Source organism: Sebastes umbrosus, chromosome 11 (assembly GCF_015220745.1).
Source record: "Sebastes umbrosus isolate fSebUmb1 chromosome 11, fSebUmb1.pri, whole genome shotgun sequence".
Taxonomy (NCBI): Eukaryota; Metazoa; Chordata; class Actinopteri; order Perciformes; family Sebastidae; genus Sebastes; species Sebastes umbrosus.
In genome coordinates, this window is record NC_051279.1 from 24523687 (window position 1) to 24542111 (window position 18425).

The following is an 18425-nucleotide window of genomic DNA, read 5'->3' on the forward strand; positions in this document are numbered from 1 at the left end:
ATGTTAGTATAATATGTTAATATGAATAGTAACATAGTAATAATACTAACATACTATACTAACATACTATTCATACTATAATGAATAGAAATATTCTATAATCAACAAGTGAGAGTTGGTCTGTTTACAGAGTTAATGTTTGACTGGATTTCGTAATTGTAAATACTCCCTGAGTTGACACATTGCAGCTTCTATCCAACCATCTGATCTCTGATCATTGTCTGATTGATTTGTTGCTCATGTGATTAAACAGGAATCATTTGAGGATATTCAGTAGATTATAAAACATTTTAATGATAAAAAATGTGATTGTTATTATAAATCAAGTCATCAACCAGCAGTCTGACAATTTTCCTCCGGCTGGGAAAGTCCACAATTGTGTTTTATATGGTCCCGAATATATTTCCAGTAAGGGATAATGTACAGCGAGCCTCTCATTAATGTGAAATAAACCCCATCCATGTCCATCGCCCTGAAGGGGTTTATTTCACAACAACAGCTCGTACATTATCCCGCTTATTACACGGCTACTTACTGAAGAAATCAATAATTGGACACAAAAACGGTCCTCCAGAGTCCGACATCAGAACTGCGCCCATAGCAACGGTCTGTTATAGAAAAATAACAGGCGTCAGGTGAACAGGAAGTTATCATCGCGGTGAACGAAGGCGTCCTGGCTGCCGAACAGACTGGAGCTGCTGGTGCTGACGCCACCGACGGCGGGCAGGTAGGAATGATGGAGGATCGGCAGCTGAATGGAGAGACGCCGCCGCACGCTGAGAGATGCCACAGGAAGGAAATCAGACCACAAATGAAAACTATACATACTTTATACTATATTTATATTTTATATACTATATTTATATCTTATATACTATATACTAGGATATACCACACACTGTCACAGGAAGTCTACTTGTTTACTGTGTGGTATTAGTACTGTCACTGCAGTAGAGGATGTGAATACTTGCTCAGCATGTGTCTAACAGAGTAAACAGCTTTCTCACTGTGTGGTATTAGTACTGCTACTGTGTGATATTAGTACTGTTACTGTGTCGTATTAGTACTGTTACTGCAGTAGAGGATGAGAATACTTGCTCTGCCTGTGTCTAACAGAGTAAACAGGTTTCTCATTGTGTGGTATTAGTACTGTTTCATTAGTGCTGTTGCTGTGTGATATTAGTACTGTTACTGTGTGGTATTAGTACTGTTACTGTGTGGTATTAGTACTGATACTGCAGTAGAGGATGTGAATACTTGCTCTGCCTGTGTCTAACAGAGTAAACAGGTTTCTCACTGTGTGGTATTAGTACTGTTACATTAGTGCTGTCGCTGTGTGATATTAGTACTGTTACTGTGTGGTATTAGTACTGTTACTGGGTGGTATTAGTACTGTTACTGTGTGGTATTAGTACTGATACTGCAGTAGAGGATGTGAATACTTGCTCCGCATGTGTCTAACAGAGTAAATAGGTTTCTCACTGTTCAGGAGAGTTGATGGCATCTGGACTCGCCGGTTTCCTGTCTGACTGTCCGTCCTCCCAACAGACCTGAGCTTCATGAGACCAAGTCACAGACCGGACCGAACCTGCTGACAGGAGACGCAGTCATTATGGTTAAAGGCCACAGCTTGTTCGTATTTTGGACTGAAAGTGACTACGGCACGCCAGTAAAACGTCCGCCTACAAAGAGCAGTAGGCTACAAAAGTAAAACTAAATTATTTCTATTCTATTGTTATATTCTACTGAAATGACCTGTGTTGAACAATAAAATGCTATAAATATAATAAACGTTTTCAGTCCAAAATGGCGGCAACAGCTGTTGTCAAAAAACACACCAGAGTTTCGTCTTTTTCCTTCAATACTCTGACTGAAGTGCCAAAAACTGCTGTCTGCCTCTGCTTCCACTCTTTATGCTAAGCTAGGCTAGCAGATATTAAACAGATATTGATTGATTGATTCTTTTATGTTCTCTTGTAGTTGTTGTACTAGGTCAGTGTATTACAGAAACCTCTTAACTTGCAGATCCTTTCTTCAGTCCTCTAACTGATGTTAGGTCAGTTTTAACCCGTCTCTAATGACCTGATGTTGTGGACGCCTGGTCTCGTCCTCTTGTATAGCGGTGAAGCTTCAGCTCAGCAGCAGTCGACTCCGACGTTTCACAGAGTTGCATAGTGATGATTTCTATTTCTGCATCGAGCTGCAGGAACACAACAAGCAGCACAGTATTAATACACTAAAGTCAGTATTAATACACTGAGTAAGACTAAAGGACTAAAGTCAGCGGATGTTTCTATGTCTCACCTGGTCAGTTTGATTCTTGAGCTGCTGATTTAACCTGCTCAGCTTCTCCCGCTCTTCATCTTCAGCCTGCAGCCGTGACGGTGGCTGCAGCTGTGACAGCGGCTGCCGCTCGCCACCGTTCAAACACACGTAGAAGAACTGCAGAGAAACGAAGCCAGGGGAAATCTGTCAGAGAGCTCTCTGAAAGACGTCCGACGCCGTACGTCTGAAACACTGAAACACTGACCTGTGGTCCGAACAGCCAGCTCAGGGTCAAGAGGTTACAGCAGAGGATGAGGGCGCTGCTCACACATAGCTGAACAGGAGGATTGTGGGAGGTCAGCAGTGACGCCGACACTCCGGACACACTGAACAGCATCACAGCGAACACGCTGAGCGTCAGGTGTTTACTGCTGATGGCAGGATGGTCAACCTGCAGCGTCCTGATGCTCCACGCCACCAGACAGCCCAGAACCTGAAGAAGACAGGACAGTCACCTGCTGCTGGAGGTGTGATGATGATGATGACAGGTATATTTGAGAGGAGCAGGTGTGTTGGTGCTGAACAGTAGAGGTCAGGTGTGTTGGTGCTGAGCAGTAGAGGTCAGGTGTGTTGGTGCTGACCAGTAGAGGTCAGGTGTGTTGGTGCTGAGCAGTAGAGGTCATGTGAGAGGAACAGGTGTGTTGGTTGTGACCAGTAGAGGTCATGTGAGAGGAACAGGTGTGTTGGTGCTGACCAGTAGAGGTCATGTGAGAGGAACAGGTGTGTTGGTTGTGACCAGTAGAGGTCATGTGAGAGGAACAGGTGTGTTGGTTCTGACCAGTAGGCCTAGAGCTCATGTGAGAGGAATAGGTGTGTTGGTGCTGACCAGTAGAGGTCATGTGAGAGGAACAGGTGTGTTGGTTCTGGCTAGTAGAGGTCATGTGAGAGGAACAGGTGTGTTGGTGCTGACCAGTAGAGGTCATGTGAGAGGAACAGTTGTGTTGGTGCTGACCAGTAGAGGTCAAGTGTGTTGGTTCTGACCAGCTGAGGTCATATGAGAGGAACAGGTGTGTTGGTTCTGGCCAGTAGAGGTCATGTGAGAGGAACAGGTGTGTTGGTGCTGACCAGTAGAGGTCAGGTGTGTTGGTTCTGACCCTTAGAGGTCAGTTGTGTTGGTTCTGACCAGTAGAGCTCATGTGAGAGGAACAGGTGTGTTGGTGCTGACCAGTAGAGGTCAGGTGTGTTGGTTCTGACCAGTAGAGGTCATGTGAGAGGAACAGGTGTGTTGGTGCTGACCAGTAGAGGTCATGTGAAAGGAACAGGTGTGTTGGTGCTGACCAGTAGAGGTCATGTGAGAGGAACAGGTGTGTTGGTGCTGACCAGTAGAGGTCATGTGAGAGGAACAGGTGTGTTGGTGCTGACCAGTAGAGGTCATGTGAAAGGAACAGGTGTGTTGGTGCTGACCAGTAGAGGTCATGTGAGAGGAACAGGTGTGTTGGTGCTGACCAGTAGAGGTCATGTGAGAGGAACAGGTGTGTTGGTTCTGACCAGTAGAGGTCATGTGAGAGGAACAGGTGTGTTGGTGCTGACCAGTAGAGGTCATGTGAAAGGAACAGGTGTGTTGGTGCTGACCAGTAGAGGTCATGTGAGAGGAACAGGTGTGTTGGTTCTGACCAGTAGAGGTCATGTGAGAGGAACAGGTGTGTTGGTTCTGACCAGTAGAGGTCATGTGAGAGGAACAGGTGTGTTGGTTCTGACCAGTAGAGGAGCTTTGTATCCACAGACTGCGGTAATCCACAGCTCCATGTTGATGCTGCTGCAGCGTTCACAGTAGAGACGAACCACCACGTCCTGATCAGCAGACTCTCTCTGACACAAACACACACAAACATCAGGGGTCAAAGGTCAGAGGTGCCCCCTCCTTAAGCTTTGTTTATACTCGTGCGAGACACCATTGTGTGGGCCTCTGTAGATAGCGTGGACCTTACTGCTGATAATACTTGTGTACTTTAGTAGTACCTGTGGTCTGAGTACTTTAACTACTGATAATACTTGTGTACTTTAGTAGTACCTGTGGTTGGTACCTGTGGTAGGAGTACTTTAACTACTGATAATACTTGTGTACTTTAGTAGTACCTGTGATCTGAGTACTTGAACTACTAACAATACTTGTGTACTTTAGTATTACCTGTGGTCTGAGCTGTAGCTCCACCCGTCTCAGAGGATCCAGGATCTGCCAGAAGGTTAAAACCATCACATCCAACAGGAGCATCCAGAGGACCAGACAGACGTCTCTCTGCTGGAGACACAGCAGCGTCCATCTGTCCATCACTCACATTAACATGTCAACATGTCTCTGTTAGAGTCTCTGCTGGAGACACAGCAGCGTCCATCTGTCCATCACTCACATTAACATGTCAACATGTCTCTGAAAGAGTCACGTACCGTCTGTTTGACGCTGTCAGGTGAATATATTCTCCATGTTCTAGTGAAGAGCACAGCGAAGACCACGGTGTGTCCCACGGAGAGAGTCCACAGACGAACCTGCAGGACCAAACAAGTCCAACAGGACCGGACACGTCAAACCGTTTCCTCCAGAGAGGACGCTAAACTACAAGGTCATTACTAACGCCGCCGCCGTGTGGACGACTGTTAGTCTTTGTTTGTAAAAATGAGACAATCCTGGTAAAAACTAGAGCAGTGCAGAGGTGGAATACTACTACCAGTAGTACTAATAGTACTCTGTTACAAGTAAAAGTCCTGCATTCAAGATTAAAAGTACACAAGTACCAGAATCAAAATATACTTAAAGTATCAAAAGTAAAAGTCCTAATCTGCAGAATAATCTACATTATATTATTCTAATGACTGATGCATTAATGTGTTCATCACTTTAATGTTGCAGCTGGTAAAGGTGAAGCTACTTTCAATTACTGTTTGGGATATTTTACAAATATTTTTTACATATTTTATTATCATTTTTGTCTGATAATTTATTGATATTTTTATGATATTTAACTTATATTTTGTATAATATTTTACTAATATTCCTTTGCATATTTTACTCATATTTTTGGAATATTAAAATTTGTTCATCACTTTATTGTAGCATTTATCAGTTTTGTTTTAATAATCTGAATTAATTAATTAATTATTAAATAAATGTAGTGGAGTAAAAAGTACAATATTTACTCTGAGATGTAGAGGAGGAGTAGAAGTAGAAAGTAGCAGAATATAGAAATACTAGTACCTGAAAATTGTAGTACAGTAAGTACTAGAGTACTTGAGTAAGTGTACTGTGTTACATTCCACCCCCGTCTTTGTGTGTGCTCTGTGTATGTATGTTATATTAATTATGTATATATATAATGAGTGGACTGACGGAGCAGAGGAGCTCAGCGGTTGGGGGGGACAGCGAGGCTCCGTCCAGACCGGAGACCAGGACGGAGGAGGAGGACAGCAGGACGCCCAGCAGCAGCAGCTCGTCCTGGGATCCAGCGCTCCGTCTCAGCAGCCTGCAGCACCACACACACATCTCAGTGTCAGGTTCATTATATTAGTAATATACAGTATGTCATTATCACCATCTACTACAATATATATATATATATATATTCATATAGTTATCATGTTTATTATCAAGGACATTTCCATGTCTCTGTGCACGTGTGCATTTTTCATTTTCTTTTAAATGTATTTTTCATGCACAGATGTAAATGTTTATGTATCTTACATATTGTAACTGGACACTGAGATTCTTAACGGCCACAATAAACACAGTGGGAGAAAAAGAAAATACATAAAACAACAAAGATATATAGAACATAGAAATAAAATAAAATTATCAAATTAATAAAAATATTAGTAATAATAATAAATAGTAAAAGTAGTAGTACCAGTGTTTGTGGTAGATGACAGTGAAGAGGAGGAGAGTCAGAGTGATGAAGATGGTCACAGCTGCAGCTGATGACACCATGCTGTACAGGAGGAGGCTGACCTGCTGCCGCTGAACCAGGACCAGAACCTGGTCTCTGGCTGGTCCTGGACCTGCACCACCAAACAGTTACCATCCATGGGACCTTTTACCAATATCTTTCACATATTTTATTACTTTTTGTCTGATAATATATTCTTATTTTTCTGGTATTTAACTTATTTTTTTCTGGTATTTGACCTACATTTTTATGATATTTTACTAATATTTTTTCATATATTTTACTAATGTTTTTTTAGGATATTTTACTGATATATTGGAAAATTTACAAATTTTTGTCTGATACTTTACTAATATTTTTTCTGCTGTTTTACTAATATTTTTGGGGATATTTTATTTGTTCATCACTTTAATGTTGCAGCTGGTAAAGGTGGAGCTATGTTTAATTACTTTTTGGGATATTTCACGAATATTTTTCACGTTTTATTATTTTTTTCTGATCATTTATGAATGTTTTTCTGATATTTAAGTTATATCTTTATGATATTTTACTAATATCTTTTTGTATATTTTACTATTGTTTTTTTTAGGATATTTTATTGATATTTTGGATACTTAACTAATATTTTTCTGCTATTTTTGGGATATTTTATTTGTTCATCACTTTAATGTTGCAGTTGGTAAAGGCGGAGCTACTTTTATGAATATTTTATGAATATTTTTCACATATTATACATTTTTGTGTGATAATCCATTAATCTTTTTCTGATATTTAAGTTATACTTTTAGAATATTTTACTAATATTTTTTCGTATATTATCCATCCATGTTTTCACTATTATTATGGTCTGTAATAGAGTTAGTGAGTGTCTCACCTTTAAACTTGATCAGGTGGTTGATCAGACGGAGCTGCTGGGTGGAGGTATTGAAGTCTCCCACCGACACACCACTGCTGCCTGATAACAACATACTGCTGATTAATACACAAGTTAATGTTAGTATTAATATCCAACACACTGACTTCACATCATGTGATTCACCTTGAAACTGGATCAGATCGATCCAGGTCATCCTCTCCCCGTTACGAAAAGAGACTGGACCCTGAAAATAAAACAAAATAAACACGACGACCATTTAAACAGAAACTAAACTAAACGAGGGCTGTTAATCAATTAAAATATTCAATCACCATTTACCCCACACACACATATACACACAAATACATATACAGTATACACACAACAGGTGTGTGAATGTGTTACAGGTGTGTGAATGTGCTCACCGTGACTCCTTCAAACTGCGTCTTCTTCAAGGCGTCCAGCAGCGTCCTCTGAACTTCCTCCTCGCTGAAGCTGGTGTTTCTCTGGCTGCTGTACTTCTCTCTGAGCTTCACCGCCTCCATCACCTGACTGAGCGCCGAGGCGGCGACCCACACGGAGTCGTAGGCGAAGGAGTGGAGGGGGCTGACCTTTGACCCGTCCGAGGTCAGCTGTCTGAGGTAGGAGTCCTGGTAGTCCTGAGGAGTCTGCCGAAACGCAACAGGACGCCGTTATTAACAGATAGAATGTTTAGCAGCTTTCAGGATGAAGTAGAAACATGGTGGTTTTAATAACATATGTTGGTGGTGACTGTGTGTGTCAGTGGGTTCTGACCCGTCCAGAGACGCCCGGTTTGTTGCTGTTGCTGAGCGCTCTCATGCTCAGTCTGATGGATCCGTCAGCAGCCGTCAGCAGACTGTCGGCCGTACAGCCGGAGAGCTGCCGTCCCAGCCTCCACCCAGCTGGTCCTCCATCAGCAACCAGCCACTGGTACTGAGGTCCGAACATGTTCAGTCTGTAGACCTGAAACAAACTCACTGTGATCAGCTACATCACCTCCATCAACAACCAGCCACTGGTACCGAGGTCCAAACATGTTCAGTCTGTAGAAACACACTGGTCACACAGTGGAAGAAGTACTCAGACCTTTTACTGCAGTAGAGGTACTAATACCACCATGAGAAAGTATTAAGTGTACTGTTTTGTAGCCTGAAGTACCTGAGTATCAGCCATGATCAGCGCTGCTGGAATCCTCTCAATGTTTCCTTTCCTACCTCCTTTAGCATAGGGAACACTGGACCATCCTTCACCAAAGGAAAGGAGGTAATGCCGTCCCACAATTCCTTGTGGTAGCAACATTTAAAGCAACGCACCATTTGGCCGTCGATGTTGTTGGGACCCACCATTCAACACACTGGCAAAGACAGTGAACTATGCTTCCCAGGATCCTTGAGTCCTTTACTCCAACCATGGACTCAGTAACCATGGCTACTGTAGCCCATGACTCAGTCACACCTACATGGGAAAATGCAAAGTGTGCCAGCTAACTTTAAGCAACAGGAACAAAGCAAGTTAGCGCCAAGCTGCTAACTGTATAATCATTTATTAATATTCATTTTATTGATATTAATAAAAGTCTTTAATATTTTCTAATAACAAGATTAGCTCCTATCTGCGTCCCCAACACTGTAATTGTACACTATTGATAAACTGGAGGTGGGATCCTGTTTAGGTCATCCAGTTTGTCACTGAACTCATTATAATAAAGTACAATATACTATATTATACTACATTGTATTATAATATAATGTATTCTACTATAGTAGAGTAGAGTAGAGTACTTACACAGCAGAAAACTTCAGAGGCAGAATCCTCTTCAAAAAGTCCGATGATGATTCGAACGTCATTTTCCTGCAAAACAAAGAAACAACAGTAAATCATTTCATTATATTTACTATTATATATATATATATATATATATATACACACTATATTATACATTAACACTGATTCACTAGAGCTGTCACTATGATTTTGTTGACTAATCAATTAGTTGATCTAATAAAGTCCTTTGTTTGTTTGGTAAGACGACAGGAAGGACTACGAGATGCTGTGGTACTCTACATGGTACCCTACATGGTCTGGATGTAAACCTCCTCGGTACCTTCAGCCTCCTCAAGCTGTTGCAGACGTCCTCAGAGAGACTCTCTGTGGAGACGACCTGAACATCTGTCTTCAGCAGCTGTCTCAGCAGATCCTTCTTCATCTGGACAAACACACAGCAAGAAATATTAAAACAGAGTTCAGTTAGAAGGAAAACTCAGGAGACATTCCTGTCAGGAATCACCTCTGAGAGCCGAGGTCCTTCCTGTGTCACGATACCGACTCTGGTCCACTTGTAGCGCTGCAGCAGCTTCACCGTGGCCTGGTTCAGAGCTCGGTCCGACGGAACCATGCTGAACAGGTTCCCGTACCACTTCCTGTTGGACAGGCTGGGGGACGAGGCCGCAAAAGATACCTGGGACATCAGAAGACATGAGTTACCTGAGATGTAGGATGGGATGAGAGGTGGACTGAGAGTGAAGTGGACTGAGGTGGACTGGATGTGAGGTGGACTGGGTGCGAAGTGGACTGAGGTGGACTGGGTGTGAGGTGGACTGGGTGTGAGATGGACTGGGTGTGAGATGGACTGGATGTGAAGTGGACTGAAGTAGGACTGGGTGCTAGGTGGACTGGATGTGAAGTGGACTGGGTGTGAGGTGGACTGAGGTGGACTGGGTTTGTACCTGCAGCAGGTTGAGCGCCGGCAGAGAGCGAGCGATGAACGCTGTCACAGATGGACACACCCCTCCAAACAGCAGCAGGTACTTGGGCCCCGCCCACATGGCGTCAAACAGAGCTTTGAGGGACTCAGCAGGGTCGCACTGAGGGACAGACACAGGAGGACTGATGTGAGACCTGGACCAGGTGGACTCACTCAGATCTACGAACAGGTTCATGTAGTCTTCCTGTAGGTCATCATACTTCTTTCTGATCTGTTGCTACGTACAGTATAACAGACCGTTGCTACGTATAACGGACCGTTGCTATGTATAACAGACCGTTGCTACATACAGTATAACAAACCGTTGCTTTGTATAAGAGACCGTTGCTACGTATAACAGACTGTTGCTATATATAACAGACCGTTGCTACGTATAACAGACCGTTGCTATGTATAACAGACTGTTGTTATATATAACAGACCGTTGCTACGTATAACAGACCGTTGCTATGTATAACAGACTGTTGTTATATATAACAGACCGTTGCTACGTATAACAGACCGTTGCTATGTATAACAGACTGTTGTTATATATAACAGACCGTTGCTACGTATAACAGACCGTTGCTATGTATAACAGACTGTTGTTATATATAACAGACCGTTGCTACGTATAACAGACCGTTGCTATGTATAACAGACTGTTGTTATATATAACAGACCGTTGCTACGTATAACAGACCGTTGCTACGTATAACAGACCGTTGCTACGTATAACAGACTGTTGCTGGAACTGAAGGAGCAGCTAACATTCACATGCAGCTCTATGAGGAGGACCTGAAGGAGCAGCTAAAAAGTCAGAGACCCACCTGAGAGTCCAGCAGCTGGAGCTGGATCTCATAGTTCCCCAGGGGTGCTGGTTGTCTTTTCAGGTCCTGCAGAGCCAGTTGGACCGCCGGGGCCACGGTGGCGGTCAGGTTCTCCCCCCCCGACCCGGAGCTGACCGGCATCATCCACAGCACAGGAAGAGGGTGGCGGACCTGAGCCGGCACCGGGCCGACCAGCAGGCAGCAGACCAGCAGCAGCGTGGACACCTGTACACGTCCACGGCACCCCATCTTCTGACTCACTTGCTGCTCTCTACTGCTGTAATCCTTCATAAGAGGCTGACTAGATAAAAGGATCAACATGGACACCAGATGTCACCAAGATCCTCACAGACGGCTGCTCACCACCTCATTACCACCATAAAACCACCAGGCTCTCCTCATACAGGACCAGGAGTCCACCGTAAACCACCAGGCTCTCCTCATACAGGACCAGGAGTCCACCGTAAACCACCTGGAGGGAATAACAGAAACTGACGAGGAGGACTTCATCTTCATCACACTAGACTGTTTACAGAGCAGAGAGAATATCTAACATGTGACATGTATCTGTGTTTTATTCTCCTCCTGCATGTATCATGTTCACTTTAATGGTCATTTATCAAATAAAATACACACATTTAAAAAAAATTAAAGTGAAACTGGACAAACAACTCTTATAATCTCTGTTTTACTTGAAACTCTTTAATTTACTGGAAAAAAAAAAACATTTTCAGGACAAAAACCTGTTTATAGTTTAGAGCAACGGGTAGAAAACCGGTGAACACAGTGAAATAAAAAATACTGACAATGAACTTTCCATGAACTTAAAGCTGACTGAGACATGTTAAAAGGACAGAGTTTGTGATCGATCCTGTTTCAGTAAATTCACTACAAATCAAACTAATCGGCTCAGATCTCCGGCTACAGGAGTCTAATCCTCATCAGACCAGGGGGCCGTCCTCGGCTCCCTTCTGGACCGGGTCTCTCTTTTTAAAAAGGACAATTAAACCTGTAAGAACGGTGGCTTGTTTTCACAGGTCAGTTTCAGATCAGGGGTCAAAGTACGTCATCGATCAGCGGCGGACGCTCCGTCTCTAAATGTCTCCAACAAGCACCAACAGTCCTGCTGCTGCATCAACTCAGGTATTTATATAAAGTTATTCTGAACAATAAAAAGAAACGTTGACTAAACGCTGACTCAATGTTGACTGAAGGTTGACTAAAGGTTGCGGTGAGGTCTCTTCAGGTTAATACTTCAAGAAAATCAACTTAAACTTTGATGGAGGATTTGAAAGTGTAAAACCTATCGTCAAACCACCGCTCTGCTGTCCTCTATTCACCTCATGTAGCCCCGCCCATTTTTTCACTTCCTCTTTGAACCCTAGCGTGTTAGTTCTTCCTGTCAAACATCGCCGCTAATTTCCAAATTTATTTGGTTAAACTGATCACATGTTGGAAATCTAAATGTTTACTAAAACATTAGCTAAATAAGAGTTTTTTAAAACTTAAAAACAGCTTTTTGTCCAGTAAAGGATGACAACCATGGATGTATTAACACTGGTGACGCTAAGCTAAATAATGACACTTCTGCTCTAAACAGAAGTGAGAACACAACATGACGCCATGTGGAAGCACTCTAGTTCAGGTAGAGAATAAGGTGAATAAATGTCCTCTAGAAGTGTCCTCTGAGTGTCCTCTTCCTGCTCCCTCCCAGCGTTCGTCTTCTTCATGTCTGCAGTCTGTAAACAGTGAAATCAACTCTGTCCTCTCGCCGGTTCTCTGGAACGTCCAGTCTGACGGGCAGGTCCCCTCCCTCTGCCGCCGCCGCCTCCTCCTCCTACTACTCCTCCTACTCCTCCTCCCTTCTTCCTCTTGTGTCCTGGTCTCTGTCCTCCGTCCTCCTTGTTGGTGGACTGAGCCCACAGGGCGTCATAGCGGCCCGGCGCCTGGTATCCCGGCTGGCTGCGGTCCAGCGGCTCTCTGGAGAGGAGGATCCAGATGGTGGGCAGCTTTCTGCTGACGGTGAGGCTGTCCAGGCCGGCAGCGGGCTCCAGCGGCTCCCAGACCTCGTCCACGGTGCAGGACAGCAGCCTGGTGATCTGGTGGAGCCCCTTCACCCGCCGCTTCACCATCTCAGCACACGTGATGGCTTTAGACACGCCCTTACCGCTCGCCGTGAACACCATCTGTTGGCAGAGCGGCCGGCCCGCCGCTTCCCGTTGTCCTTCCGCGGCCACTCCTCCGTCCTCGGGTCGTCCCTCGTCCTCGGCCGCTCGCGGTTTGGCCTCCATGCGGCTCAGGGCGTAACGCAGCAAGTTACGGATCTTGCTGCCGTCTTTGACACGGACCTCTGGCGTGTCTGGGGGGACGATGAAGGGACAGACGGACGGATGCTCCACCGTCCGAGACTTACTGTAGTTCTCCATCTGCAGACGGACAGAGGACAGATAGGACAGACAGACAGAGGACAGTCAGAGGACAAACAGGGAGGACACTGTCAGAAGATACAGTAATATCAAAGAGTTTAGAAGCAAAGAGGTGAAACTCTGGTGTTTTTGACAACAGCCGCTGCCGTAGTTTTGGACTGAAAACACTTTTTACTACCTCCGCCAAGGCCAAAGGCCTAGGAAGGAGGTTATGTTTTCACCAGCGTTGGTTGGTTTGTTGGTTTGTGTGTTTGTCCATTTGGATGATTAGAATGACATTTTTTAGAGGGGTGGGGTATGGCACAATGAACCATCCATTAGATTTTGGTGGCGATCCGGATCATGATCTGTCTTCGGGAATTTTTTTTTTAACTCCGCTCAGCCTGTGCATTTACACCACAGGCTTTAAGACATGCGCAGTGTAACTGATGACGCGTTCATGACGCGTCACCCAGCCTCTTTCCTTCTTCCTTCAGAGAGAGGGACATAGAGAGAGAGCAGGGGGTGGAGGGAGGGGGGAACAACTGTAGAATAGTCACTTTCAGTCCAAAATGGTGGACGTGTAGCTCTGCTGCGGGGAGATGATTTTTTTTTTCCCCCATACTTTATTTCAAAAGTTCAATCCAGTAGATTCATAAATATGTTCAGATTTTTCATTACAAAAGATTCTGCAAATATATTTTACAGTATAAAAATATAAAAATGAAATAAATTATGCAACAAATAAAATATAAGGAAAGGAAAAGATGAACACAAAATAAAAATCAGGGTCTATTAAACAGTTGGAATACATTTGAAATGTCTAAATAACCTAATAGTTTTTGACAATTTAGAATTTTTGAGTTTTAAGTTTTCAATCATAGTCAGATATGTTTTAAAATCAGTATCTTTAAAAATATAAAAGGAGATATTCTTTTATGTTGCAATGGAACAAACTTTCACTTCTTATATACGTTCTTTGGCTGTAGTCGGAATCATATTGACATTTTAAATGATGTTCTGATGATTTTCACGGTTTAATATTGTTGTTAAAAAAAATGTTATGTCACAGATAGTCTCATCTCATCCAGCCTGACGTCAAGTAACCAAATGTTGTATGCAGGAACAAAAGTTGCTTATATACATCTGTATTTACCTGATTAAATGATTAATTAACGAATCAACAATATTATATTAATATATATTAATATTAACGGGGCTGACCATCAACTGCACCACCAAGAATCAGACAGCAGGTCTCTGCTGCAAATTAATTAAATTAATCAAACATAATAAGAGAAGAAACACTGATGTCTGTCACAAGGTGGCGCCAAATGTAAGGAATCTTCCAACCAGAGGAGCCGCTGATATAATATATTAGACAGGATAACAGGAGCTGTTAACAGTAACACCAGACTGATATAATGTGATATTAGACAGGATAACAGGAGCTGTTAACAGTAACACCAGACTGATATGATATTAGACAGGATAACAGGAGCTGTTTACAGTAACACCAGACTAATATAATATGATATTAGACAGGATAACAGGAGCTGTTAACAGTAACTATAGACTAATATAATATGATGTTAGACAGGATAACAGGAGCTGTTAACAGTAACTACAGACTAATATAATGTGATATTAGACAGGATAACAGGAGCTGTTAACAGTAACTACAGACTGATATAATGTGATATTAGACAGGATAACAGGAGCTGTTAACAGTAACTACAGACTAATATAATATGATATTAGACAGGATAACAGGAGCTGTTAACAGTAACTACAGACTAATATAATATGATGTTAGACAGGATAACAGGAGCTGTTTACAGTAACTACAGACTAATATAATATGATATTAGACAGGATAACAGGAGCTGTTAATAGTAACTACAGACTAATATAATATGATGTTAGACAGGATAACAGGAGCTGTTTACAGTAACTACAGACTAATATAATATGATATTAGACAGGATAACAGGAGCTGTTTACAGTAACTACAGACTAATATAATATGATGTTAGATAGGATAACAGGAGCTGTTAACAGTATCTACAGACTAATGTAATATGATGTTAGACAGGATAACAGGAGCTGTTAACAGTAACTACAGACTAATATAATGTGATATTAGATAGGATAACAGGAGCTGTTAACAGTAACTACAGACTGATATAATGTGATATTAGACAGGATAACAGGAGCTGTTAACAGTAACTACAGACTAATATAATATGATATTAGACAGGATAACAGGAGCTGTTAATAGTAACTACAGACTAATATAATATGATATTAGACAGGATAACAGGAGCTGTTAATAGTAACTACAGACTAATATAATATGATATTAGACAGGATAACAGGAGCTGTTAACAGTAACTACAGACTAATATAATATGATATTAGACAGGATAACAGGAGCTGTTAACAGTAACTACAGACTGATATAATGTGATATTAGATAGGATAACAGGAGCTGTTAACAGTAACTACAGACTGATATAATGTGATATTAGACAGGATAACAGGAGCTGTTAACAGTAACTACAGACTAATATAATATGATATTAGACAGGATAACAGGAGCTGTTAATAGTAACTACAGACTAATATAATATGATATTAGACAGGATAACAGGAGCTGTTAATAGTAACTACAGACTAATATAATATGATATTAGACAGGATAACAGGAGCTGTTAACAGTAACTACAGACTAATATAATGTGATATTAGACAGGATAACAGGAGCTGTTTACAGTAACACTAGACTAATATAATATGATATTAGACAGGATAACAGGAGCTGTTAATAGTAACTACAGACTAATATAATATGATATTAGACAGGATAACAGGAGCTGTTAACAGTAACTACAGACTGATATAATGTGATATTAGATAGGATAACAGGAGCTGTTAACAGTAACTACAGACTGATATAATGTGATATTAGACAGGATAACAGGAGCTGTTAACAGTAACTACAGACTAATATAATATGATATTAGACAGGATAACAGGAGCTGTTAATAGTAACTACAGACTAATATAATATGATATTAGACAGGATAACAGGAGCTGTTAATAGTAACTACAGACTAATATAATATGATATTAGACAGGATAACAGGAGCTGTTAACAGTAACTACAGACTAATATAATGTGATATTAGACAGGATAACAGGAGCTGTTAACAGTAACTACAGACTAATATAATATGATATTAGACAGGATAACAGGAGCTGTTAACAGTAACTACAGACTGATATAATGTGATATTAGACAGGATAACAGGAGCTGTTAACAATAACTACAGACTGATATAATGTGATATTAGACAGGATAACAGGAGCTGTTAATAGTAACTACAGACTGATATAATGTGATATTAGACAGGATAACAGGAGCTGTTAACAATAACTACAGACTGATATAATGTGATATTAGACAGGATAACAGGAGCTGTTAATAGTAACTACAGACTCCACTGGCAGAGCTCTGTATTAACATTATGGATGTCAAATTAAAAACCCACAAATATTAAAAACACAGTTAACTTTTGCCACTTTTATCCTTACATATCGTGAAGGGGTTGAACCTGGAGGAACATTTAGTTTTCAGTAGGTATACAATCATTTAATCCCACTGAGAAGTAATATGTAGTAGTATATAGTGATATGTCTGTAGTGTTGGTGAACACTGAGCTGGTCAACTGTACTATTAAACTAAACCCAACAGTGCATGGTGTTCTGGTGTATGCCGAATTAAAGAAGAGGTCGTAACTATTCAACAGCATGTTTATAGATCTTCTGCCATGCCTGCAGCTCCACCGGTGAAGAAGAAAACATTAAATCCACAGTATTTCTAACGGAGATCGGCGCGGGGACTTCTCTGAATGAGGTGAGGGAGGGTGTTTTGAGGCCTGACAGACGTCAGACTGATAAAGGAAGGTGACACTAAATGTTCTTTAACTGAACTAACTAACATAGACTTCATGTAGTTCAGCTAATGTTGAATAAAGTGACAGAAAAGTGATCAGACTTTGTTATTAGCTGTCAGCATCGCGACTAAGCTACAGGCTAACAGACAGACATGTTGTGATAACAGTGTGACTTACCTGTTACAGCACCGAGTAAAGTTGATCAGTTACACGTTTATAATCTCACCAGGTGGGTGTTTCCATTCACTACTCGACTCTCCACATGTTTACGTCTTCTGGAACACTTTACGTTACCGTATAACGATGGGAACTGTCGCAAACTGACAGGTTTTACTGTCGTGAAGTCAGCTAAACCTCTTAATACAGCCATGAGCTAAACTCTCAACACCTGAGTGGAGGAAGACCAAACTGATGTGGTGGAGGATGTATTCACCTTTATATATCTCCTTTACTGCAGTAAAAGTACTAATACCACACTGTAAAAAATACTCTGTTACAGTGAAAGTACTAATACCACACTGTAAAAAAATACTCTGTTACAGTGAAAGTACTAATACCACAGTGTAAATATACTCTGTTGCAGTAAAAGTACTAATAACACGGTGTAAAAAGTACTCTGTAACAGTAAAAGTACTAATACCACACTGTAGAAATACTCTGTTACAGTGAAAGTACTAATACCACAGTGTAAATATACTCTGTTACAGTAAAAGTACTAATAACACGGTGTAAAAAGTACTCTGTAACAGTAAAAGTACTAATACCACACTGTAGAAATACTCTGTTACAGTAAAAGTACTAATACCACTGTAGAAATACTCTGTTACAGTGAAAGTACTAATACCACACTGTAAATATACTGTTACAGTAAAAGTACTAATACCACACTGTAAAAAATACTCTGTTACAGTGAAAGTACTAATACTACACTGTAAAAAATACTCTGTTACAGTGAAAGTACTAATACCACACTGTAAATATACTGTTACAGTAAAAGTACTAATACCACACTGTAAAAAATACTCTGTTACAGTGAAAGTACTAATACCACACTGTAAAAAATACTCTGTTACAGTGAAAGTACTAATACCACACTGTAAATATACTGTTACAGTAAAAGTACTAATACCACACTGCAGAAATACTGTTACAGTGAAAGTACTAATACCACACTGTAAATATACTGTTACAGTAAAAGTACTAATACCACACTGTAAAAATACTCTGTTACAGTAAAAGTACTAATACCACACTGTAGAAATACTCTGTTACAGTAAAAGTACTAATACCACCGTGTAAAAAATACTCTGTTACAGTAAAAGTACTAATACCACACTGTAGAAATACTCTGTTATAGTAAAAGTACTAATACCACCGTGTAAAAAATACTCTGTTACAGTAAAAGTACCAA

The 18425-nt window shown here is 41.3% G+C and overlaps 2 protein-coding genes across 2 annotated transcripts; both read right to left on the minus strand.

Annotated features, from left to right (window-relative positions):
- Positions 1-137: 137 nt before the first annotated feature.
- LOC119496565 (gamma-aminobutyric acid type B receptor subunit 2-like) lies at positions 138-11193 on the minus strand. The gene is made up of 19 exons (XM_037783959.1): positions 10651-11193; positions 9804-9941; positions 9365-9535; positions 9182-9283; positions 8863-8928; positions 7852-8040; positions 7482-7724; positions 7240-7300; positions 7075-7155; positions 6162-6312; positions 5648-5780; positions 4711-4809; positions 4454-4564; positions 4024-4134; positions 2531-2758; positions 2305-2442; positions 2083-2200; positions 1483-1588; positions 138-776 (listed from the first exon to the last, which is right to left on the minus strand). Exons 1-19 carry the CDS (start codon positions 10969-10971, stop codon positions 632-634), a joined length of 2712 nt encoding a protein of 903 aa, XP_037639887.1. The 5' UTR covers positions 10972-11193; the 3' UTR covers positions 138-631.
- Positions 11194-11334: 141 nt separating this feature from the next.
- On the minus strand, positions 11335-17330 carry rpp25l (ribonuclease P/MRP 25 subunit-like). The gene is made up of 2 exons (XM_037783956.1): positions 17192-17330; positions 11335-13076 (listed from the first exon to the last, which is right to left on the minus strand). The coding sequence occupies exon 2, from the start codon at positions 13074-13076 to the stop codon at positions 12405-12407; it is 672 nt and encodes a 223-aa protein (XP_037639884.1). The 5' UTR covers positions 17192-17330; the 3' UTR covers positions 11335-12404.
- Between the last annotated feature and the right edge of the window lie 1095 nt (positions 17331-18425).

What these genes read in the sequence shown, in the direction of transcription:
- LOC119496565 (XM_037783959.1), bottom strand. Translation starts at nt 10,971, where the DNA reads ATGTTGATCCTTTTATCTAGTCAGCCTCTTATGAAGGATTACAGCAGT. An exon ending in CGGCGCTCAACCTGCTGCAG is followed by an intron (nt 9,536 to 9,803) that starts GTACAAACCCAG and finishes CTGATGTCCCAG; the next exon opens with GTATCTTTTGCGGCCTCGTC. An exon ending in GCCATCAACTCTCCTGAACA is followed by an intron (nt 777 to 1,482) that starts GTGAGAAACCTA and finishes GGCATCTCTCAG; the next exon opens with CGTGCGGCGGCGTCTCTCCA.
- rpp25l (XM_037783956.1), bottom strand. Translation starts at nt 13,076, where the DNA reads ATGGAGAACTACAGTAAGTCTCGGACGGTGGAGCATCCGTCCGTCTGT.